This window comes from Orcinus orca, chromosome 5 (genome assembly GCF_937001465.1).
Source record: "Orcinus orca chromosome 5, mOrcOrc1.1, whole genome shotgun sequence".
NCBI classification, from domain to species: domain Eukaryota; kingdom Metazoa; phylum Chordata; class Mammalia; order Artiodactyla; family Delphinidae; genus Orcinus; species Orcinus orca.
Window position 1 is genome coordinate 75,232,360 of NC_064563.1, and position 25,368 is coordinate 75,257,727.

At 36.2% G+C, this 25,368-nt stretch overlaps 1 protein-coding gene across 6 annotated transcripts in view; it reads right to left on the bottom strand.

The window, feature by feature from the left end:
* Nucleotides 1-25,368, bottom strand: part of ATP13A3 (ATPase 13A3) — an 81,066-nt gene that overhangs the window by 14,392 nt on the left and 41,306 nt on the right. For 5 of the 6 annotated variants that reach the window (XM_033403729.2, XM_049710458.1, XM_049710459.1 and 2 more), the window contains 16 exons: nucleotides 24,382-24,532; nucleotides 21,653-21,769; nucleotides 21,026-21,043; nucleotides 20,727-20,880; nucleotides 20,510-20,630; nucleotides 16,800-16,924; nucleotides 14,936-15,111; nucleotides 14,294-14,416; nucleotides 14,136-14,215; nucleotides 13,346-13,388; nucleotides 13,148-13,257; nucleotides 12,742-12,838; nucleotides 11,790-11,862; nucleotides 9,975-10,152; nucleotides 9,129-9,325; nucleotides 3,330-3,418 (listed from right to left, as the gene is read on the bottom strand). In XM_033403729.2, the coding sequence (XP_033259620.2) occupies nucleotides 3,330-3,418; nucleotides 9,129-9,325; nucleotides 9,975-10,152; nucleotides 11,790-11,862; nucleotides 12,742-12,838; nucleotides 13,148-13,257; nucleotides 13,346-13,388; nucleotides 14,136-14,215; nucleotides 14,294-14,416; nucleotides 14,936-15,111; nucleotides 16,800-16,924; nucleotides 20,510-20,630; nucleotides 20,727-20,880; nucleotides 21,026-21,043; nucleotides 21,653-21,769; nucleotides 24,382-24,532 (1,852 nt within the window). Of the gene's footprint in view, nucleotides 1-2,930; nucleotides 3,115-3,329; nucleotides 3,419-9,128; nucleotides 9,326-9,974; nucleotides 10,153-11,789; nucleotides 11,863-12,741; nucleotides 12,839-13,147; nucleotides 13,258-13,345; nucleotides 13,389-14,135; nucleotides 14,216-14,293; nucleotides 14,417-14,935; nucleotides 15,112-16,799; nucleotides 16,925-20,509; nucleotides 20,631-20,726; nucleotides 20,881-21,025; nucleotides 21,044-21,652; nucleotides 21,770-24,381; nucleotides 24,533-25,368 lie in introns of those variants that run through there. The other variant, XM_049710461.1, reaches the window with a different exon arrangement.

Below are 25,368 nucleotides of genomic sequence, written 5' to 3' on the forward strand. Positions count from 1 at the left end.
AGAAAGCAAAGCATCATAGAATTCCAGGGAGAATGTCTCAAGAACGATGGCATGGCTAACTTGTCAAATACTGCTGAGGAGACAAGTAAGACTGAGGGGAAAAAGAAAACCACACACACGTCAGGGGTACAAATCCACTGGACTTAACAAAAAGGTTGTTCATTGCCTTGGCAAGGGCAGTTTCAGTAGACTGGCAGGGGTAGTAGCCAGATTAGATTAGTTGATGAGTGTGTGAGAGGTGAGTTGCATGTAGCATTCTTTCAAAAAATAATTTGGCTGTGAAGTAGAAGGCATGTGGTGAGAGAGAAATATTATATAAATGTGTTTTATTTTCTTTTGCCTAAAGTGCTTATCTAAATCCCTGAATGAAGCGTGTCGGGAAAGAGATGCTCATACACTGTTGGTAGGACTATAAACTGTCAACCTTTTCAAAGTTCAATAACATAGTATTTATAAAAATTCAAATTCTAGATACCCTTGGGCCAAGCAATTCTACTTCTGACATTAACCTCTAAATATGCATTTGTCCTTCTTAATGAAGTGTGCAAGAACCTGCAAATACAGCATTGTTTATAATAGCAAAACAGTGGAAGCAACCTAAATACCCATTAAAGGGATTAGTTAAAATATGGAAAAGTCCATGAAACGGAATGCTCATCCATAAAGTGCTTATAAGCTTGATGCCCAAACCTGGCAGTACATCAAGAAAAGAAAACCAAGTTTGATCTCACTCGTGCAACCACAAGCAAAAATCCTAAACAAAATCATAGTCAACCAAATCCAGCAGATATAAAAAAGAATGCATCATGACCAAGTTGGATTTATTCTAGGAATGGTGTTGGTTCAACATTTGAATATCAGTCAACTGTAATTCACCACATTCTCCTGGAAGAAACACTATGTGATCATTTCAACAGCTGTAGAAAGAGGATTAGATAAAATTAAACGTCTATTTATGTTAACACCACCATAGAAATAAGCTTCCTCAACCCGATAAAGAGTATATACCAGAAACCTACAGCCCACAATATACCCAGTGGTGAAATACTAGGAACACTCCCTGTAGAGTCAGGAACAGGACAAGTACATCACTATCACACCAACATTCGTGTGGTTAACAGACATGCAAAACACATAGAAGGAATAAGGACTGAAATGTCAGAAACAAAAAAAAGTCACTATTTATAGATAACTGTCTAAAACAAAATCCTAGAGAATCTAAAAATTTTAAGAATAAAGTTTGACAAGGCTGATGGATACGAGATGAATATCCAAAATAACTGCACTGTTTCCACCAGCATAAAAGGACTATAAAATACAATTTTAAACAGATACTTATCAGAGGAACAAAAACCATAATACTACAGGAATAAATCTAACAAAAATGTGTATAAAAACCTTTAGGGAGGGCTTCCCTGGTGGCACAGTGGTTGAGAATCTGCCTGCTAATGCAGGGGACACGGGTTTGAGCCCTGGTCTGGGAGGGTCCCACATGCTGCAGAGCAACTAGGCCCGTGAGCCACAACTACTGAGCCTGCGCATCTGGAGCCTGTGCTCCGCAACGAGAGGCCGCGATAGTGAGAGGCTCGCGCACCGCGATGAAGAGTGGCCCCCTCAAGCCACAACTAGAGAAAGCCCTGGCACAGAAACGAAGACCCAACACAGCAAAAATAAATAAATTAATAATCTCCTACCACCCAACATCTTCTTTAAAAAAAAAAAAACAAAAACACCTTTAGGGAGAAAGATATTCTGAAGAAATAGAGATATTCTCCCCCTCGATTTTTTGATAAACCCAGTGTAATTCTAATAAAAATTCCAAGAGGGCTTATCCTGGTATAAACTTAAAATGTATACGGAGGAGGAAAAGCTCAGGAACAGCCAAAAAGATCATGATGAACAATGTGAGGTGGGGTAGGGGTCCTATCCAACCATATATCAAAATTACTTACAAAGTCATATCACACTTTACACCCACTAGACAAACATTGGCAAAGATGTGGAACAAAAGATCTCATACACTGATGGAAGTATAAATTGGTATAATCACTTTGGAAAACAACTGGAACCTCAGAAAGCTAAAGAGCACATGCTCAAACTTATACTAGAACACACCAGAAGACGGTCTGCCCTAGTGGTATGCCAAGGTAGGGCAGGTGGTAATGGAAGGAGTATTTTACCACTGACATTGTTTAGAATTCCCACGACAAGGTGGTATTTCTAGCAGATGGACGTTTAGTGGGCTTTATTGCTGGTTTTAAATTCTCAACAGCATTGTACCACCCCCTTGCTGCTTGTACCTGGGATGAACTCTTTGATGTTACTCACTCCCTTACACTAAGGGACGTGTATAAGAATGTTTACATCAGGACCATTAATTCAGGAAAAGTCTATGAACAATCCAGTTATTTACCAGTGGAGAACTGAGAAGTGAATTATGGTATATTCCTATAACGGAATACTATACAGAATGAAAATGAAATGCATGCAGCATCATAATAAGGTTTCTGGGAAAAAGCAAGTCAGAGTAAAACAGCAATCACCAGATACCATTTTCATAAAGTTCAAAAGTAAGCAAAACTATCTTTTAAGACTTCATACGTATATGGTATAGTGAAAAGTAAGACAATGAGGTAGTGGTTCCCTCTGGGTGTCTGGAGAAAGGTGCACAATAGAGCCTTACTGGTGTTGGTAATGCTACCTTTTTTTTAGGTTACATGTTGGACTCCTAGGTATTATTTTATTGCTATTATGATTAACAACTTAAACGTGTATGCATATTCGTTTGTATAAAACAAGTATTTCATCTTTCATAAAGTTTTTAATGAGAACGAGAATAAGAACTCAATGGACAGCACGTGATGAGGCAGCACAGGCAGACTACTCAAGAAGTAGGTTGGTAAGGGACGGGTCAAATAATGGAATCAATGTTCTTTTATTTTTAAAGACCAAGGGACATTTAATTTGTTTGTGGACAAAGGGAAATGGAACTAGAAGCAAAGAATGAAGAAACAGGAAAGAAAAATATCAGGTAGTCAATAAAGGCTGCTGTTTTAATTATGCTCCCTTTGGGTTAATATAACTGGATCTTCGAAAATTAGGAAAGAAGAGATCCTGGAAAAAAGAAACAAAGACAGTTTAGTTTCTTTCCCCAGTAACATAAGAGCAGAGGAGGGGGACAGATCTTAAGCCCTAGCAATCATCCAGAAGTCTCATTTGGCTATGTGATACTAATGTGTCATTTTCCACTACTGTCTTATTTACCACTGCTATCCCAGATCCTATTACTCCTCAGACAATCAGTAATAATTGATGTGCTTAAGCCTTACCTGAAGAATCTGGTCAATAGAGGCAACTGGATGCAACATGATGAATAATATGAAAACATACAAAATAATCAGAGACACAACAAAAAAATCTGAAACAGAAAGTAAAACAATTAAATTAGGGAGTTCCTTTAAATAAAAAGGCACATACTGGTATACTGTCGATCTTAAATTTGGTTTTAAATACTTCTATTTAGGTTGATGAAGTATATAAAATGTGTGCTCTATGATATTTCCTAGAGTATGATACATCATGCAGGCCCAAAGGATTTATTTATGTAATGTGAAAATAATCAGCATTTATAAAAAATAAAGAGACAGACCTTTACGAATATTTATTTGTGTATCTCACAGATAGATAGCTACTTTATAAGACAACCAAGCCAATCTATAATTCATAAATAGGAGACTAGACTACGTATGGCAAAATTAGATTATCATTTAAAACATACATGCAAAGACAACTGATTGTAAAAATGCTGATAACATTTATTCTCAGTATTAGTTATGTTATAATCCTAAACAGAGGCACTCTAAGCTGAACGTAAGTATATTTCTGTTCAGTGAATCCCACTTTTTCATTAATTTCCTCCGTGAAAATATTTCCACAGAAAACGCTAGCTAAAACCCAGAAACTGAGTTGATCTGCTACTTTAAATGTGGGCTAACCCTGTGGCTTGCTGTGGTAGGTAGGGATGGTAAATTCCATCCATCAGCACTTTGTATCACTTTCCTAACTCAAAAATAAAACTCCCTGCTCATTTTGTTAACTGTGTACATTTTGTTAACTGTGTACATACATGCATTCACATGCACGTATACAAGCACACCCTTATGTAACAAGCCATGGGGGTGGAGGGGCTCAGAAATAGTCTCAATTATATTGACAGACCCCAACTTTTCCCCCCTTTTTTCTTTGGTCTGGATATTTATTTCTAAGTTCCTATTTGAGGATGGCTTCAAAACTCAAACTTTACTATGACCACATATAACCAAAACTTTATCATGAAGCCTTCAGACTGAGTAAAGAAGTTTAATATACTATTTACAGATTGTAAATGAAGGAAGGGGTCTCAATATTTTTAAATGTGGGAGTCATCTGTAAATATGAAATTTGTTAATCCATCAGTTGAAAACTATAGGCCAACAGTTATTATTCTATAGAAACAATACTGTGTTATATATATATATATATATATATATATGTTTATTGTTTTATATATATATTTATTGTTCTAGAAGCTTAGACTGAAAGTTATACTAACATTCATGCCAAAAGTGGGGAAACTCTTTTACTATGAGCCACTGACCAACAGGATGAAAAATTTGGAACCCACTTAGATAAAAAAGAAATTTTTTTCTAGATTTTTATCTTTTCCAACATTCTACTAAATTGCAAACAGGATGGGACTTCCCTGGCGGTCCAGTGGTTAAGACTGCGCTTCCAATGCAGGGGGCGCGGGTTTGATCCCTGGTCAGGGAACTAAGATCCCACATGCTGCGCGGGGTGGCCAAAAAATAAAAATAAAAATTTCACCAAATAAAAAAAAATAAATTTCAAACAGGGGATACAACATTCTATTCAATAAATGCAGCAATGAAAGTAATACATGTTATATAGCCATTCAAATATCTATATAGTCAGTTAAAGAAAAAGTGTTCGGAAAGTGCTAGTTGGAAGTACGTGAACACACACACACAAAGGCTAAATCAGAAAAAGGACCAAAAAAAAAAAAAAAAAGTCAGAATATAAATCCCAAAGAAAGACAGAAAGGTTTTGTTTCAATAAAGTAATAGCCCGTATTGAATGTTTTTCAACTCCTATTGCATTTTTATAATGATAAGCAAAAACAGACTTGCAATCTAGTCCTGACACGTTACCAGAAAAAAATTTTTTTTTTACTCAAGCTCAAAAACTTCTTACATCTACCTCAACAATATTTCTCAACTCTTCATCTGTCCTTCTCCTATAACCACCCCGTTTGATCACACCTCTAAAAATCTGCCAAGATTTCCATTTGAAGGAAAAAATAAATAATTGAATCTTTCCTTTGTTTAGCTAGGGGAGAAAAAGAGGCACTATTCAAAGGAATCTGACAGGGGAGGTGGATGGCTAGCAGATTTAGATAACCACCAAAATGAAAAAAATCAATAAGGATTTCAACCAAGAATGGAAAACTCAGGGATTCATTCTGGAGAGGTATGAGTTTCTAGTAGACTGTGCTCTCAACTCCGGGATTCTCCTGGCATGGTCACTGATTCCTTAGTGATCGTACTGAAGTGCAAGGAATGCTCTTCACCAGAAGACAGCTAGCTATCAAAACAAATTCTGTGTTGGTGGTGACTGGCGGCTGAGGGAGAATGTTCCACAAGTTAAAGAATTAGCTTCTATTTCAGATGCTGCCACAAAGCTATGTGAACATCGAGTCATTCAGAGTCAAATTATTTTAACTATAAAATGGGGATATGGTGATGATCCTGGAGGAAACAGTAGATTTAAGTTATTATTACATACATCCCAGCTATGGCATCACAAAATTGTTTTTCTAATGATACCAGTTCCTTTTGATGGAATATGGCATCAAAATAAGGCACCATAAAGGATTTCCTTCATATTCCCCTTAGCTAAGTGACTCAAAAATAAAAACCTACATGGAGTAAATAAATCCGCAATACTTGTCCATGGCTCTGATATATACCTCTCTTGTTCCTTCCTCAAAAATACTAACCAGGACTGCCTGATCTATAACACAGATTTCAAGTCTTTCGTACTTCTATTCCCTCCTTCCTTACTCAGTTACTTATCTTTCAAAGGCCACCTTATTCTGCAGGGCCTCTAGGTATCTGCTCCAACCAATTCAGGCATGGCAGATGAACAGGCAAAAGATACATAGGCCTGGGCTTCCCTGGTGGCGCAGTGGTTGGGAGTCTGCCTGCCGATGCAGGGGACACAGGTTCATGCCCCGGTCTGGGAAGATCCCACATGCCGCGCAGCGGCTGGGCCTGTGAGCCATGGCCACTGAGCCTGCGCGTCCGGAGCCTGTGCTCCGCAACGGGAGAGGCCACAGCAGTGAGAGGCCCGTGTACCACAAAAAAAAAAAAAAAAAAAAAAAAAGATACATAGGTCTGAACAGGAAGGATACTGGCATGTCAGTAATAATGCCTTCATAAACTGAGAAAGAACCTGGATTTCACAAGCAGTAAATTATAGGGATCAAGTAAAAAAACTGTAGCAAAAATTGAAGCCAGATCTCAAGAAATCACATCTAGTTAAGAAAGAGTGTTAGAACTAAGTCCGTAAGATCATGGCCCCTGAAATGATAGCATAGTCAAACAAGAAAATATAACTGGGCTAAGCTAAAGTTAAAAATGGGTAACCACAGGCTGAAATAAGGTTTTACTTAGATTAAACTGAACCACTAGAAGACAGCAAAAAACTCTATAATGCCTTAAATGCCTAAGATTGAGGTTAATTCTTAAAAATAATCACCTCAAGATAGACTGAATACATTACACTGTTTAGATATCGAGAAGAGCAACTAGCAGGTCCCAGTGAAGACCTGTTAACTGTCTATTGTGCAGGACAAAAGGAAAGGCTAATTAATGTCCGCTCTAGGAAAGCCTTAACCTTTTCCCCACTCTTTTCCATCTATATTTATACTTTACATTGTATATCACTTTATACAGTAATACTTTATTTCTGTCATTTCTTACTTTCTTCTCTACTTTTCCTTCTTTACTACATTCCAAGATCAGGGGACTTCAATGACAGAAAGACAGACAGACAGACAGGATGTGAAGATCACAAAGTATGTATATGTTGACTTTCCTGTTCCTATTGTATTTTCCGGGAGGCATGTTTTAATGACAGCATGCACTTCTGTATGCACTGACAGACATGCACAAGCTGCTTATAGTAAAGACAAAGGTTTCGTGGCTACATTTCTACTAAAATATAAGTTTTAACATGTTTAAAAAAAAAAAAGTCCAGCCATCAACAACTGAGCTTATTTAAATCAATTTGAAATTAAATAGGAAATCAAAATATTTGAGCCTTTAATTTTTTTGGAAGTTTCCCAAAATAATATAAAAGATGTGTTTAAAAAATAGGCAACTAATATTCTCTTTCTCTTTCTTAATTGGAGAAGTATGGATAGGGTGGATTTACTTAGACCTCTAAATTAACTTTCCTGGTGCAGCTTGTCTTACTTATTATCAACCAGTCTGAACACCAGTTTTCTTCATGTAAAGAAAGTTTTGTTCTTTGATAGATGTTTTAGCTACCTCTGGGCATGCTCAATATTTCCTTAAAATTTAAAAATATGGAACTAAAAATAATAATTAAGGTTGATATACATGTTTTAAGTTCACCTTATAATAAGGTAACTTAAGTTATGAAGTTCTCTTAAAAGTACAGTGATAGGGCTTCCCTGGTGGTGCAGTGGCTAAGAATCTGCCTGCCAATGCAGAGGACACGGGTTCAAGCCCTTGTCCGGGAAGATCCCACATGCCATGGAGCAACTAAGCCCGTGCACCACAACTACTGAACCTGTGCTCTACAGCCTGTGAGCCACAACTACTGAGCCCGCGTGCCTAGAGCCCGTGCTCCGCAACAAGAGAAGCCACCTCAATGAGAAGCCCGCGCACCGCAACAAAGAGTAGCCTCCACTCGCCACAACTAGAGAAAAGCCTGCGCACAGCAACAAAAACCCAATGCAGCCAAAAATAAATAAATAAAATAGATACAACATTAAAAAAAAAAAGTACAGTGATAAACCTTCTATGCAAGGCTTTTTGTCCCCCATGGTTTTAATATGACTCTCAGTCATACAGCCTCCATTTATTAGATAAGAAATATCAGTTCTTTTTAAAAAAGAGAAAAATCAGATTTCAATTATTATCAGCACTTATATTTTTAAACAGTCTTACCTGTCCAAAATATAAAGTAATAAAACCTTCCCTACAAATCAGAGGGTAGAAGTAAAGACTAAATAAGAAAACATATGTGAATATGCTTTGTTAACTCTAACATGAGAGAGAGATGTGAGTAGTTATCACCCCTGTAACACACCAAAACCTGTGGCCTGACATTCTGCCAACTAGAACACTGGCATTTCTTTACAGCAAAAGAATAACTACTACTCATCCCAAGATACTGCAAAAGTCTACAGTTTTATGTGAAAAAAAATTTAAGTTATTCCATATATTAATTAGTACAGTCTCAAATTTTTAAAACTAGCAATTTACATATAGTGAATAATTTTTCCCCCCAAAACCCTAATTGTAATCAATCAAAATATGCTATCTCCTATTGCCACAGGCAGACAAGCTTACATAGGCACAAGCCTCCATTCTACTGGCCCCTTAAGTGTGGTGGATGCAAAGGTGACAGAAATGAAGAATTCCAGGTGAATACTGGCTGGAACAGTGTCAAAAATGAGAAAAGACAGCTGGTGCTATGCAGACCACCCAGAAGGAAAGTATAATACCCACTGTTCCAACTGAGGAACCTCTGTTCCTGCTTCTAATTCTAACTCTCCTTACAATGGGCTGTAAAAATAAAAGTTGGAGCCAGAAGTAATAGGATGTGAAAACCAGGAATGTTTAGAACTGCTGGCTTTAATTTTAAACTTAGGGTGGCAGCTACCATGAGAATAAAACAAGACAGTAAACATCTAAATCACTAGGTTCATTCTATTTGTGAAGATCTATTTTACTTTGAAAGGACAGTTTTAACTCTACTCTTGCATTACTTTTAAAGAAGGGAAGCAGGATGGGAATCACAATAAATGCCAAACTTACAATTCTTGTAGCAAGGTTGCCTGAAGGGTTTTCCTTTTGAAAAGGCAATTGCCACTATGAGGTACTGAAAACTGGAGATAAAAAACACTGTGGTATTTTCATAATTTTCTATATTATGTCTATCAGGATTGGTTTCATTGTACAAATGTGAAGAATTCCCATATAGGCTTCCTGTTGTATTAAAAGCTTCCTGTGTACTAAAACACACACAAAAGATTTTATATTAGTAAACACAATATGTTTCCCAAAGGAAACCAGTTTTTCTTTCTAGTCACATTCCAATCAATTAAAAAATTACAAGAAAGTAAGAAACTTCATTAATTAATAAGCCTCTCTTACTTAACCCTTTCCCCATTCTTTAAATTTGGGGAGTAATATTAGCATAGTAAAGGTAAACAGACCTTGTGTAATTGATTAAAATAATATTATCATAATTTGTGAACTGGAAAACACTCTGCCCATAAACAAATAAAAGACCCACTTAATAGCTTTACTTAAATTTTTTTAGGTTTTAAATGTCATTTCCCAAACTGGGGATAGAGAAGTTAGGAACACAAACATTCTGGGTTTAAAACAGACCCTAGTGATTAATTTCAACTTTCTTATTTTACAGATAAGGAAAGCAAGGCTCAGCGGCAAATTAAGAAACTGGTCCAATGTCCCCATCTTGGTAGTGATTAGGACCTGGCCTGACCACCTTCCTACAGATAAAGTCAAATACAGGCCAAATTATCTAAGTGCTTAGTCAAGCTGCATGCAATTTTTACATAAATTTTAAACTTATTTTTGCATGCATATATATTACATACATTTTACACATACTTTTTAATGGATTGACCAACTTACTCTGAATGTGGATGCGATTCCTTATACCACGTCTGCTGCTTGACCCAAAAAAACCCCAAAGATTGAAATCCAATGCAGATGATAATCTGAGACAAGACGGAGAAGAGAAGGGCCCCAGATATAAGACCTGAAGGTGGTCTTTGTGCCACAAGTTCCTTCCAGGCAGGATTTAAACTCACTACATTGAGAAGAAAGAGAGGAAAGGTTTATATCTAAATTCATCTGTCAGATTCATTTAGGAACATTTAGGGAAAAAAAAACCTGTTTTTCTCTAACAAATATTTAGCATGAAAAATGTCCAAAAAACAAGCCAGATGCTATACATATCTAAATAATCTGTAAAAGTAAACAATTTAGGCTTTTTCAAAAATGGCTCAGGAGTACTTTTTACATTAGTCTATTGAAATTCAAAGGAAACACTAGTACAAGTAAAAAGAATAGTAAATATTAGCATATATCATCACCACCCTTGTATGTTTATTTCTGAATCTTTAATTGCAAAGCTACAGCTAAAATAATATATATTTTCTCCTCTTAAGAAGATATTAACAAAGGTTTGAAGCTATATAAACATAACAGTAACATAAAAAAAAAGGCTCTGATCGCTTATTAAGGTGTTCCACCAAGTTTCTCCACTGTAGTGTTTCTAATTTTTCTCTTTGTAATTAATAAGTAATTTGTAGAAAGATACTAAGACTGTGTAAAAATCCTGTTCCTTATCAACTTTCATTCACTAGTTGTAGCATCCACTAAAGACTGTCAAACTCAGTGGTTCTCAACCAAAGTGATTTTGGCCCCCAGAGAACATATGGGAATGTCTGGAGATATTTCTGGGTGTCACAAATGGGGGAGTGTTACTGGCATCCAGTGGGTAGAGGCCAGAGATACTGGTAAGCATCCTATGACACACACAATAGTCCCCCACAGTGAAGACGCAGCCGGCCTAAGATGTCAGTAAGACAAGGGTCTTTCCATAGTATAAGCCAATCATTCCTTCTGTATTATTAGTTAGCATTTTACTGTAAGGAAGAGCTTTCCCTTCTCTCCCAATCACATATTTATTTCCACTATGGACTTATGAATTTTCATTTGATTAAATAGATCATATCTCATTACCATTATTATTTATTTTGATGTTAACATCACCAATACTGAAACAAATCAACATCTTGTCTCTTATATGATGTACTCAGGAGGACACAGCATCACTTCTTTGGTATTCCTGCCAAGAATGCATAGCCTGAGTCTAATGAGAATACATCAGACAAGCTCGGGTAACTGGATTATCTTCTTTCATAAATGTCAACGTCAAGAAGCTCCCCCCACAAAAGGCTGACATACTATTCTGGATTAAAGATGACAAAAGAGATATGATAACTAAATGAAATTTATGAGCCTAGACTAGATCCTGGACTAGGGGGGCGAAATAGGTATAAGGGACCTTACTGGAACACATAACAAAACCTGAATATGGGTATGGATTAGGTAAAATTCTATCAGTGTTAAATTTCTTGATCATTATAACTGTGTTTAGCTGTGTAAGAAAATGACTTTGTTTAGGGCAATATATACTAAAACATTCAGAGGCAAGGGTCATGATAACATAAACATATTCTCAAATATTTCAGAAAAAAATGGAGAAAGAATAAAACAAACGGGGCAAAATATAAATAACCACTAATAAAAGAACATACTTACAGGGAAAATGGAGAGATATGAACTGTGTTACAACTGTTCATGTAAATTTACCAAAGTTTAATAAGCCACATCAGAATTTCATATGCTTTAAAAACAATAACAAAGCAAAATACTCACTTGTAAATACCACTACCAAAATGATTGCCAGATCAATGAAGAGAAACTGGAAGTCTCCTAGATTACTTAAGATCTAGAGAAGGGATTTTTTTAAAATAGTTAGTGTTCAGGAACTATTTTTATAGCACCACTTTTATACCATTTCCCCCTGGTTTTATTAGATTTTTCCTCCCTGGTTTTAAATGACAACTTCAAAATGACACTTGGACATGCTTAAAAATTGAACAGATTTGCCTTTAAATTAGTGAAATATAACATATTTGCAAAATTCAATTTAATATATTAGTATAAAAAGTAGCTCCAAAAAATTCATTCAATAAAAACTTTAAAAGTTTTTTGGCAAAAAGAAAACACAAACTTCTACTCACAAAATTTAGACATTCTTGAAAATTAGTATCCTGAAGCTTCCTTAATATCTAACACCACCCCGCCTGATACTTTCCACAAATGGTAAAAGGGGATAGTTTCACAAAGACTCCTTGGGATCTCACCAATGTTCATTTAGAGAAAAATCTAAAGTGAGATTACTTCAACTACAAAACCTATGGAGTACCTAGGGATATCACTTGTTTATACAAGTCCTAAAACTACAGCTGAAACCTCTTTTCTCATTCTGGCCTTTCCTTATAAATGGATAGCAAAGTTAACTGCAATTCTAAAGTATGTCACAGCTTGACATTTTGAAGAGTTCTTAAAAAGATGTCCAATCTGCACTAAAGGCAAAAAAAGAATACAATCATCTTTCATTCACAAGGCCGAATCCACAGTTAAGGAAAATGCTATTCCAGATTAATGAGATTTTCAATTTGCTACTCAAAATATAGTAAACTAAAGGAATATTTACAGATGCTAGTTATTTAAGTTCCACAATTAATGGATGCATTCAAACTGAAATATATATGCTCAATATCTTAATTTAAATACCATCTCTGTTAGCAATGTCAGTACTCACAGAATACAGTAGAGTAACACTGAAGTACTGTATAATGCTGTACAAAGCCATAAATTTAAACACACAGAAGGAAGTCATTAAAGCAGCACGGCCTTCCCTGTGAAAACAAATGTTGGCATGTGAACAGAAGTTTTCTAAATGCCTCCTCCAAACCACAATTATATCTTGACAGATGAACATCAACATTCAACCGTTACAACAAAGCACTTTTCTACCAAAAGAACTTAGCCAAAGCAGAACTGGAAGAAATGAGCAGTAGCAATCAATCTGTTGCTAAAGAGTTATAGATCAAATACACTAACATACCATTAAAACAAATTCAAATTACTTTCTATGACTTTTTTTTTTTCTATATTCTTAGAGCAAGCTACAAAAAGATAATGGGAAGTTTTTCAATGTATACTACCTGATAAGGTTTGGCACACAGGAAATACTAGGAGTTTTGGAGGTAAAGGGAGATGCCACCGAAGCCTCGAGCTCTGATAAGGAAATGCCTCCATGTGCCCTCTTCAGAGCCTAATGGTTTGAAGAATAAAATTACTTGCGTTTTGTGCATGTGATTTAGGCCACAGAAAGAACTACAAATCACAAAATCTATACTTACACCACAATCATTTGCCCCATCACCGCACATCCCAACAAAGTAACTAAGAAACAAAAATTATGTTAAGATTTTGATTAATTTCTAAAAACATACAACTTTTAACTTAAGATTTCCTCCAACACAGTATTTTGAAGAGCTGACAGACCCCGATTCCCCCAGTGGGACTAATGAATTTTTTCATTACAATGACCACAGGCATGCTGCTTTGCGAACAGCACCAGCCTGCAAGTCAAATGACCTGGGTCACTGCTCCAGTACTGTCACAAGATGGGCAACCATTAGTTTATCATTTTGGCATCTCAGTTTCCTAATGTTTAGAGCAAAGATTGGGCCTGCCTAGTCTTTAGTACACTTACTTTTAAGGCTATCAGTAAAGATTTCTCCCGTAAAAACTTGAAACATAATTAGTTACTAAAAGTATAACATCACTTCTATCATTCAAGAGTGAATGATATCCTCATGGATATCACCTAGAAAAGGAATGGTGGATATTGTACTTTACCTAAATAAATAAGCAGATGAGCCTCTTTTAAAGAGGCACTTACCTATCTTACAGGTGACAAGTTTATATACATGAAATATTAGTTACTTTTCTTGTTTTGAAAACAAAACTACAATTCATAAAAAATTAAAAAAACAGGGAATTCCCTGGCGATCCAGTGGTTAGGACACTGTGCTTCCACTGCAGGGGGCACGGGTTCGATCCGTGGTCAGGGAACTGAGATCCTGCATGCCTCGCAGCAGGGCCCCCAAAAAAACCAAAACAAAAACAAAATCCACCAATACTTACTCTACATTTTGCAATGCTTCTACTAACTGTGTCTTCTGATCGGGTGCCATACGAGCAAACACAGTGCCATGTAGCATCAACTGGAAAAGATATAAATTTCTTTAAAATACTGTTCACAGTGTGTTTGTATGAACACATACATAACCCAAATCACTAACCTTAGGAACAAGGTCTTGAAAATGTTCCAGTATCACCGAAAATGATTTTCCATTCATTGCAAAGTGATAACGAGTCACCTGAAGATCCTCTAAGTTATCATGGACCAATTTAACTGGAATAGCCTGTGTATAAGACATTCAGAACAATATTTAGCCAAACCAAGTAACACAATCCTATTTTAAATATATTTGATCCAAAACTAAATTCTTTCATTTGATGTTTTACACAAGACAACTGAATGTTTAACATTTATTGAAAGTAAAAGAAAATTCAGTTTTAAGGTAATCTGTCTATATTGTTTATTTAAAAAATAAAACTTAAGGAAGGCTAAGTATCAGCTTCGGTTTGAAATGATCCATGAGCTAAACATTATGGATCACTTGCATCATTTACCACTACTTTTAAAATAGGATAAGTATCTGGGATTCTTATACTTTAAAACTGTGCTTCTCAACTTTGGCTAAATATCAAAATTTAAACACTGAGAGACCTACATCTGCCCCAGTCCTAATGAATCAGTCTCTGAGGAGATGGCCCAGGCTTCTGTTTTTGTTGAGTTTTTGTTGTGTTTTTAATGCACATTTTTTCAGAATAAATTAAAACAAGCAAGTTTTGTAAAAGAAAATTCTACTTGATATTACCTCTGAGTCAATTGCTGATGAATCACTACTCTGTGTTAGGGTGTCTGCATAATGCCAATTTATCTTGGCAACTTTCCCATCCTTTGGAGGTAATGCTTCAGCAATAATAACTTTATCCTGAGGTAGTATCATTCCACAGTCTCTGGCCACAGAGACAGCAGTCAACATGTTGTCACCTAATTTTCAAAATATTGAAAATACATTAACATTACAACAGAAACATGAATGCATTAAACAACAAGAATCTTACTGAGAATCTACTACAGTCCCCATTACTGGGCTGGGCAAAATGAAGTCAATGTATGGTCCTTACTCTTGGAGTTTAAAAATAGTAAAATCAGGATATATATATATATCAAAAGAAGCCTCAAATAATTCAAAAGCACATAGATACTAAATATTCAGAACATTCTCACCCACAATTTTTAAAGACAAATACAGTCTTAATCTTTCTGAGTCATGGACTAGTGGTACCCATTCAACGCCTGGCACAGTGCTCAATAAATATTGTTGAAATAACCTGGGAGTGACTGGTAATCTGTTCAAGAATATGAGAGTAGCATCACAGAAAAAACTGAGTTACAAAAGTAAGATTACACAAAACAAAAAGATAAGCAAAGTAACAAGAATACAATCTTTATAAGATATAAAGAGAAGCAAGATAGACAACTTCTCAGTCACGAAAGGAAAGAACTAAAGACACTGTAAAGACAAGATCAAGAGAGGAAAATGCAGATGTACAGGAGAAGCAGGCAAAGGTCTGGGGAGCCCACTGCTACCAGAATGGAAGGGCACGATTGTCTCTTCCTTCAATTCCCACACACTATTTCCAAGCGTGTCTTCCTATGACCTGACAGATCCTTGAGACACAATGCCATATTCTGTCCGGGGCAGGAAAACAAGGGCCAGTGATACAGACAAAGTGCTCTGAAGCAGGATCATGAGAACCAAGAACTGCTGGGATGCTAATAAACTTGGTTACTTGAGCTATCTGGTAATAAGTATGGTATTAGATGGATCTCAGAGTCTAAAACATAAAAATGTACACAAGCTTTTTCCATATGTCTTACTGTACACGTAAATGCCATAAAGTGAATATCTTAAATGTGATTATTTGCTAAGAAAAAAACACTTTAAGAGCTGCCACAATTTCATATGACTAAGAAAGGAATTATCTAATATTATCCACAGTATGATAAACTGTTGATCATAACAGTATGATAAACACCAAGAGAATCATTTAGATGTAGCAGTCAAGAAAGAAACCAAAAAATGGCTCTTTTCACTGTTACACACAAACAATGATAAATGTACTATCTTATATATAAAAATATAATTATAACAAATATCTATTAATCATTTTCCATGTATGTGGCACAGTTCTAAAAATTACAGACAGTCTCAAAATAAGTAAATCATATTCTTAACCCTCAAGAATCTTATATTCTAATAGAGAAAACAAATCTACAAATAACTAACACAAGGCAGAGTAAAACAACTGCTATAAGAAATATATGATTAAAGAGAGATAACAAAAAAGAGCAGTTAAATATTTACAGTGTGCCTTTCACTACTGTATTATACTCATTATATACAGATTTGCTAGACCTCCAAAGTGTATTGTAAAGTTGTCCTCTATCTTGGAAAAGTATTCAGAGCTGAAATAGGGCAATGTAAGATGGAGCAACTATATAATAAATTTAATTACCTGAGTTATAGGATAATAGTGTGGTATTAGATGGAGCTATATATCAACAGTAATAAGTATGCTTTTATAACTAACTCCTCATTCCTCAATATTAGATAACCTGAACTCTAAGAGTCATACTCGATTTTTTTTCTGTGTCCTTTTATAAAGTCTAACCTGTGACCATGACAGTGCGAATGTTGGCTTTATGCAAATCTTCAAGTACTGCAGGGGTTTCTCGCTTTAATTTGTTCTGCATTATAATTAATCCCATAAAATCCATGTTGTTCTCAATGGCATCTCTGCAGAAAAAGAAATTTTAACATAATGATTTAGTCAAGAGAACAAGTATTTGTTCATTTTATGTTGATAAGGCAATTTAAAATAGCCAAAAATTATAAATTAAAACATTTTATATGCTGAATAAACCATAAATGTATAAGTTTATGAGTTCAATCTCAATGAACTTAAATCTGAAAAAACAATTCCCAAGAAATACATTTTGAAATTAAATTTTACCCTTGAAACATGGGCATATAAAGATCCTTAGGAAATGTATACCTTTGTCTAAGACACTAAATACTTCTAGTACTAAGGAATATTCATCTTGTATCCTACCTACAAAATGAATGACCATAAAATATATCTATTTTTTACCGTTCCCCATCGAATATACTCTAATTTAAATGTTAAGAGAAAAGGAAAAACTGTACACAGGCACATTCAATAGTTATACTGGATTCATTATCAAGTCTTTGAGGAATTTTATAAAACTCTTGATCAAATTCTTGATGCTGGAAGCGTGATACAAAAACTATTAGTAGTCCAACAATGAGATCTACTCAGGATCCAGAGATGGGTCTTTTAGAATATTAATATTCAATAGTTATCAAGATGCTATTTCTTCAAATAGTTGATCATCTACTGTGCACCAAGTAGTACACTCATCACTGGGAGGTCAAAGATGAAAAGGCATGATCTCTACTCTCAAGACCCTTTTGTGGGGAAACAGACATGCAAGCAAAGGGATTATGCAAAAATAATATGTGCTTCAGCACTACAATGGAGATGAAGTCTGTTCAGTGACAGCTGCATTCTTAAAAAAGCTAAAGCTATCAAAATTATATCACAGAAATATTCTTTTCAATAGTGAAAATGGGGTTTGAAGATAGGGGCCAAAATTTCAGACTTGCAATAACCAAATGGTTTTTCGACACAAAATTCAAAATAAGGGTGCTTAAGTAAACAGCGACAAAATCTAAACATCTTTGAAATTATATAATTACACAATGAGTGGTAAAGATATTAAAAGAATAGTTAGAAAACTTAATATGAATTATCCTGCTGGTGGTAACAGGAGAAATAAGCCTTGAAGCCTGAAAATGCAATTCAAAGCACAAAGCTGTACCGATGTGAAACTACTGGGTCAAAGCTCTGTAACCATTTTCCTGTGAGGTTCTAGTTTCTGGCTGCAGCTGGTTTCCTAACTCTCCTAGGAATGATACAGGTCATGGAAATCTTGCCCTCTAGTTAATGAACAGTACAATATTCATTCAAGATATACAGGTTCAAGCTGTAAGAGAAATGCCAAAACCTGTTCCTACAGGTAGAATGGAAACACAGAGAAGATGCTGGTTGAAAGATGAGGAAGGGGAGTAGAGAGAGAGAAGGGTTGATAGGGAGGGTAGGGTATTCTGCACAGACGGAACAGCCTGTCCAAGGCACAGAAGGATGCCTGAAAGACAGGCTCAAGAACCATAGGCAACTCAGTTCTCAGTCTTTAAGGTGGGGGAGGAGAGGTGGTAAAAGGCAAAACCGTAGAGAAAGACAACCCTTCATGTTCCCTTCGTAGGTATTAGGGTATAATATTTTACACGTGTGGCTCCCAATCACACGTATGCATGCATCAGATCATTTGGTTGCCGCTGTCTTTTTTTTTTTTTTTTTTAACGTCCCTGCTTAGACCAAATTCCCCCAGTATTCTGTTTTAATAGGTAGAATTCCTAAAGTTGTTTTTACTTTTAGTTATTATTTGGCTATCCACTCCACTCCTTTAGTCCTCATCCAGAAAAACAGGATTGTACTATAAACACTGTCCTACCCTTTTCACATAATGCGCTTAGAATAATTAACAGAAGTATTAATACTTCAGGATTTAACCACTATCATATCATGTTATTTATACTATTTAAATTTGAACCTTATGCTCACATAGAAATATTTCTTTAGGCTGGATTCCTAGAACTGCACTTGCTGGGTCAAATTGTATAAGCAAGTTGAGATTTTGATCGGTACTATGCATGTTATTTACAATAGTGCAGTAGCAGTATGTTGTTAAAATTTTCTCAAGCCTTCTCTAACACTTGATATCATCAATCTTTTCAATTCTGTAAACCTTAAGAAAGAAGTCATGTCTTGCTGTGGTTTAATTCTGTAGTTCCCCAAGACTGAAGTGTCTTATCACTTTCATGTGTTCAGTGGCCATTTGCATGTCTTTTTCTGATAATTATCTGTTTGAATCATTTACTTTTTTTTTTTAACTAAGTATGTATTCTGTTGTTTATTTCCTGATTCATATTCTTGCTTGTGAACTCCGCCAGTAGATGATGGGGAGCTATTTATAAGAATTCCAGGTAGAAGACTAGTATTAGATTTGAATGTTAAAGAGCTCTCTGTAGATATAGTGTGGTACACAGATTAGATATAGGAAAGACTGGACTAAAGAGCTGAGTCCCTGAATTAGAGACAATGGCAGCAGGGCAGGGATGTGAGAAGAAAAGTCTGTTTGATAGGCAGAATTAGCAGGATAGCCAATAAATATTTCTTTCTGCTTACAAAATGCTAGGTACCCCGTGAAATATTCCTAAACAAAAGTGTTATCTTCAAAAGGTCGTTCTGTTATCAGTTATAGTAAAAGTGACAATCCTTGAATGTGAAACCCATAGCTATAACTGGAAGTAAACGTGACACTGGTAATGGCCATCTGACCTTTGCGGGTGAGGGTGGGAGGGTGTGGTTATTGTGACTCATGATACTTGGTTTCAGCTACTGGGCAAAAGCAAGTACAGGTGACCCTTGAACAACACAAGTTTGAACTGTGTGGGTCCACTTACACACAGATTTTTTTCAATAAATACTACAGTACTACAAAATTCACAGTTGAATCCGTGAGGCAGGTCCTGGAGCCAATCCCCTACAAATACCAAGGAGTAACTGTAGATCACTGGGGTAAAATAAACTTCTGTAGAATTATGTTTACCAAAAACATAATTATGTTCCTAAAACATGCCTGACACATAGCAGGCACTCAATAAATATCTAACAAATAAACTAAAAGTAGTTCCAGAGGGACTTCCCTGGTAGCGCAGTGGTTAAGAACCCGCCTGCCAATGCAGGAGACACAGGTTCAAGCCCTGGTCTGGGAAGATCCCACATGCCACAGAGTAACAAAGCCCGTTCTCACAACTACTGAGCCTGCGCTCTAGAGCCCGCAAGCCACAACTACTGAGCCCGTGTGCCTAGAGCCTGTGCTCCCCAACAAGAGAAGCCACCATGATGAGAAGCCTGCACACCACAACGAAGAGTAGCCCCCGTTCGCCACGACTAGAGAAAGCCCGCGCGCAGCAACGAAGACCCAACACGGCCAAAAAATAAATAAATAAATATTTTAAAGGTAAGGTAGCTTTAAAAAAACAAAAGTAGTTCCAGAGAGTTGTACTTTTATCTCAACTGCCTAAAACAAACATTGAACTGTTACATATTTGCATATATCCAATAAATATTTAATAAATAAATAGTAATTGAATATAAATTATTGTACAAGACTTTTATAAACATAAGTGATGCTTTATTGGAAAAACTGTAGAAAAACCATTCACCAACCTTACCTGCTAATATTCTGCACCTTATGCCATGTCAGTTTTGACTCCAATTTTCTGTGTGCAAGAGCAATCACACGGAAGCCCTGTTTGGTGTAATTTTCTAAAACTTTTTCAAAATCAACAGGAACTTTTAAGAAGGAGAAAATAAAGGTCATTATTAGGATTGTGACTACAAGCTTACACAAATAACAGAATCTCACTCAAAGCCTAGCTGCTTCCTTACCTGTTTCAGGTTTACAAAGACCGGCAATGACCTCCGGCGCCCCTTTCACGTAGGCGTCCATCTTCCTGTCCCCTAGCACCCTCGCAACCACACTCATACGTTGCAAAGCAGAAGAAAATGGGAACTGGCGAACAATTCCTATCTCATAAATAGCCTATGTAATTTCAAAAGATGCACAAACCATTTATTATTTTTTAAGAATTAAAACAGATACACAAGTATATCTACTATACCTCAATTTAAAAAAAAATTTTTTTTTAAAGATATACTTAGGTAACAAGTAAACATTCTTCACTTACTGGAAGTTCAAACAGCTCCTAAAAATAAAACAAGACGAAAAGAATAAAGTAATAGTATAAATTAAGTCCATTAACACACTCAAGCTAAAAAAATTTTAACTACACATCCACAAAACATTATTTGGAAAACAGTAAGGAATTCGGAATATTTCAAAGTCAGGTTTTAAGATTGCTTCTTTACCACCTCCCATTTCTTAAAAAAGTATATTCTTGAGTATTTTAAAACATTCTGCTATCCTAGAAATATTAAAATATTAAGTTCTAACATAAACTAATAGGAACATATTTAAAAATTACCCTAAAAATAAAGCCTTTCACATATTATTTTTATTAAGTCCCAGGAATACAGATGCAATTTAAAAGTCTTAACCACCATGCATCTAAATCACAAGGCACTAAGCCACTCAGTATATAGGAAAAAAGTAATAGTACTGAGAATTGAATCTCAATGTTTTACACAGAAGGCCTGCAACACACCAGGTGTAGTTTCTGATAAATGCAGTAAACATATTCATATCTCTATGAGAGTTAGAAAAAGGACATGTGACTTCATCTTCCAGCAGTATTTTAAAATGAGGACAAAATGTGAGCACCAACAGTATTATCTAGCTTAAAACAATTCTGCACCATTTCTTGGTTTCCTGCAGGTGTAGATTCAGGAAGCAGCTGTTTTGGGGGACGAACCACAGTGGGCATAATTCGATTATGAAGTGCTGTTTCCTCTTCAGTTGCTTCTTCCAGAATCTGAAAGGAAAATATTCAAAGTATTGATCCATGAAATTCATAAATTCAATTCACTGGTTCCATTTTAAAATGAAACATTACGGCTATCTTCAGTTAAGTTAAAAAAAAAAAAGTAAAACAATATATAAACAAAGCTAGTTAGTTAAAGTCCTAGCAACTCATGGCAGAGGGGAGACAGAGATTAGTAAAGAAATAGAGAAAAACTTCTCTAATTTTGCTCCTACAACCAGTTGAGTTTAAAGACTACTTCTGCAAGATAAAGAAGGTCCTTGCAGTTCCAAAAATTGTCAGTCTATCATCCAGGGATTCCTTTCTGCCAACAGAAGAGGATTCAAAAATATGTGGAACTCAGATACGGTTAGCAGAACCACTGGGTCAAGAGCACTCTGAGGAACAAAGATGTGAATTTAGTTTCCCACCTTGAATATGTCTAATTAAAGTACTACTATCCTAACTCCTTGAAATTTAATTTTAAAATATTTCTGGTGAAAAATTCTATCAAAAACTTGTATTAAATACACGCACATGACAATACAACTAATTTGGCTCTATAAGTGAAGGAATCATCAACGGGAAAACGAAGGGGAAGAGAGCTGTGTCCAATTTACACAGTTCTTAAGAAACATTTTAACACCTTACATGGTATTAATCACATAAAATAACAGTAGTGCCCAGTTATGTAAAAACATTCCATAGATACTCTGTGGTAAGATCAAGCATCAAAGCATCTCAGAGTCAAAAAAGCATGCTATTATACAAACTTACTTATTTAACCCCACTTTTTAAAAGATTCACATACAGAACAAAAAATCTACTGAAAATCTATTCAGTTGGAGAACAGCTTTAGAGAATATCAGAGATGAATCAGCTGTACTTTGTTCTACTCCTTATAAATGAAGTGGGTCTCCTTTAAGGAATTAAATTTAATGAGTATTTATTGTGGACTTTCAGAAAGTGGCAGAGTACTTCTTCACTCATCTCCCTCCCTTTCAAAATACTAACAAAACACACAAAAAGAAATAACCCTGTAAAAGTAAACAGAAAGCAAAGCAAGGAGCCTGAAACATATTGATGGATACAGCAATGAAGGAAACAGTAGCCCAGAATAAACACAAAAGGACATACAGGAGAGGTGGGAACATTTCTTATCAGCCAGAATAGCTGAGCAAAGCAAAAAGAAACCAAAAAAACCCCCCAAAAAAACCCAGGAGTCATGCTCTACAGATACGAACTACCTACCTGAGAGGAGGAAGGGCTGCTAATATGAGGGGCAGCATTCCAGAGTACTGTGTGTGCAAGCATTGGGGGAGTGGGCGGGGAAAGCAACCTAAAGACTACTTCTGCTCCCCTGAAACTGAAGAATGCCTGCTGAAGGGGTCCCACCCTCGGTATACAACAGGCTCCCCCAGTCAGCCTTCCCATTCAGGGGAGACACTTCTCAGGCAAACAGACCAACATACATATGAACAAGGATGAAAACCTTGTTGCAGCTACCCAGAACTATCAAATCAGACCTTCATTCTTAAATATAAAAGTACCATCAAGATGCATAATGAAAACCAAAAGCATGAAGGAGATGTCAATGACACCTCAATTTTTTCTAAAAACATAAAGGAGAAGATTAATATAGGAAGCGGGGGAAGAAAACCTGACCCAGAGAAAATTAAAAATTCAGAAGCAAGAAAGGAACTTTAAAAACAAACTATTATTACATCTATAAAAGAAGAACAGAGAAAACAAACCAGAGAACACAAGCGAGCACTCAGCAATTAAAATAATCAAGGACAAAACAAACAGAAAGAAGTGAACAGACAGAAACCTCTGCGCAGGCGTGTGTGTGCGTGTGTGAGAGTAAGGACACAGGAAGTAGTACATGGATGGGGACAAAAGAGCACTGAAGACACATGCCCACTCTATACTTCTGCCCTATGCCCAACGAACTGTGTCACTGAGATCTTCTTACTGACTTAGACCTACTGCCTCAAGATACTGATACCTGCTTTCTCTTGTAAACATGAAGCGGGGCCCTGAGCAGGTCATCCTCTATTAAAGGTCGTTTGAATGAGTCAATTTAACTAAAACAGACTTTTTAGACAATTATAAATATCTCTCCAGTGATGTAACTTTAGAAATTACAGGGCTTCCCTGGTGGCGCAGTGGATGGGAATCTGCCTGCCAATGCAGGGCACACGGGTTCTATCCCTGGTCCGGGAAGATCCCACATGCCATGGAGCAACTAAGCCTGTGAGCCACAACTACTGAGCCTGCGCTGTGGAGCCCGCGAGCCACAACTACTGAAGCCCATGTGCCTGGAGCCTGTGCTCTGCAACAAGAGAAGCCGCCGCAATGAGAAGCCCGCACACCGCAATGAAGAGTGGCCCCCACTCGCCGCAGCTGGAGAAAGCCCATGCGCAGCAACGAAGACCCAATGCAGCCAAAATAAATAAATTTTTAAAAATAAATAAATTAATTAAAAAAAAAGAAATTACATAGTTCCTTTTATGGTACAAGACAGACCACTGTCAAAACAATGTGAAGAAACAATTCTTTGCAAGTTAATTTTTACTATTTTCCTAAAGTTAATTAATTGTACTTTAAAACACTGAACTTACCCATCCAATGGCTTCAAACATCTTCAAATCAAGTGGATCGCCAGAAAGCACTCCTTCAATTTTTGTAAGTGAATGACAAGTAGCCATACAAGCGACAAACTGAGACTTTACCAACATCTCATTGCAAACCTTTTCTTCTGGCAAAAGAAAACTATATAGAAAATTCACTGAATTAGATTCATAAAGCCCAAGACTGAAGACAATAGTCTAACAGGACTTTTCAGGTTTTATTATTTTAAAAAGTAGAAATAAAATGTTCGCATTTATGCATGTATTAATTTTCACTATAGATTTTGACATTCAAAAACATTTTCTTCCATAAAAATCATTATACATGACTAAAATACACTATTACCTTAGATTCTGAATAACTAGACCAGACATTAACAGTATAGAAAATGCTACATACTAAACAATAATTAAAACTCCTGCCTATGGACACGTGGCAAATTAGAACACATAAAAACTCTCTTGTAAAAACATAAAATGAATGTGTAACGCATTACCTTTCAAATGCAAAACTGGGCTCATAAGAAAGAAAAGGAAAATTTCAAGTGCCAGAAACAGAGAAAGGAAAACCAGAGGGGTGTGACCTTAAACAGATGCTGTGACTGTCTGGGGGAGAAGGAAGAGGGAGGAGAGCCATCTCAGTACCCTTAAGGCCTTGGGTTTTAATAACCACACGGGGAACAGGAGACAAAGTTGTGGCCACATACAAAGTGGGAGTTGGAATGGAGAATATCCCTCTCACGTAAGACAGCCAGTGCTCTTGAAGAGCTACACCCTTGGAAAAAGAGTATACTAGAAAAAATTTATCCACAGACAAAGGCATAACTAAGAATAAGGTTACCTCTTTTCCCCCACCCAAAATTCAAGAAAACAGTTAATATCTATATAACATATTTACTATGCATTAGGCACTGTTCTGAGAACTTTAAATTTATTTGACTCCTCTCATCCTTATACCACAGGAAGGTGTTTTATTAT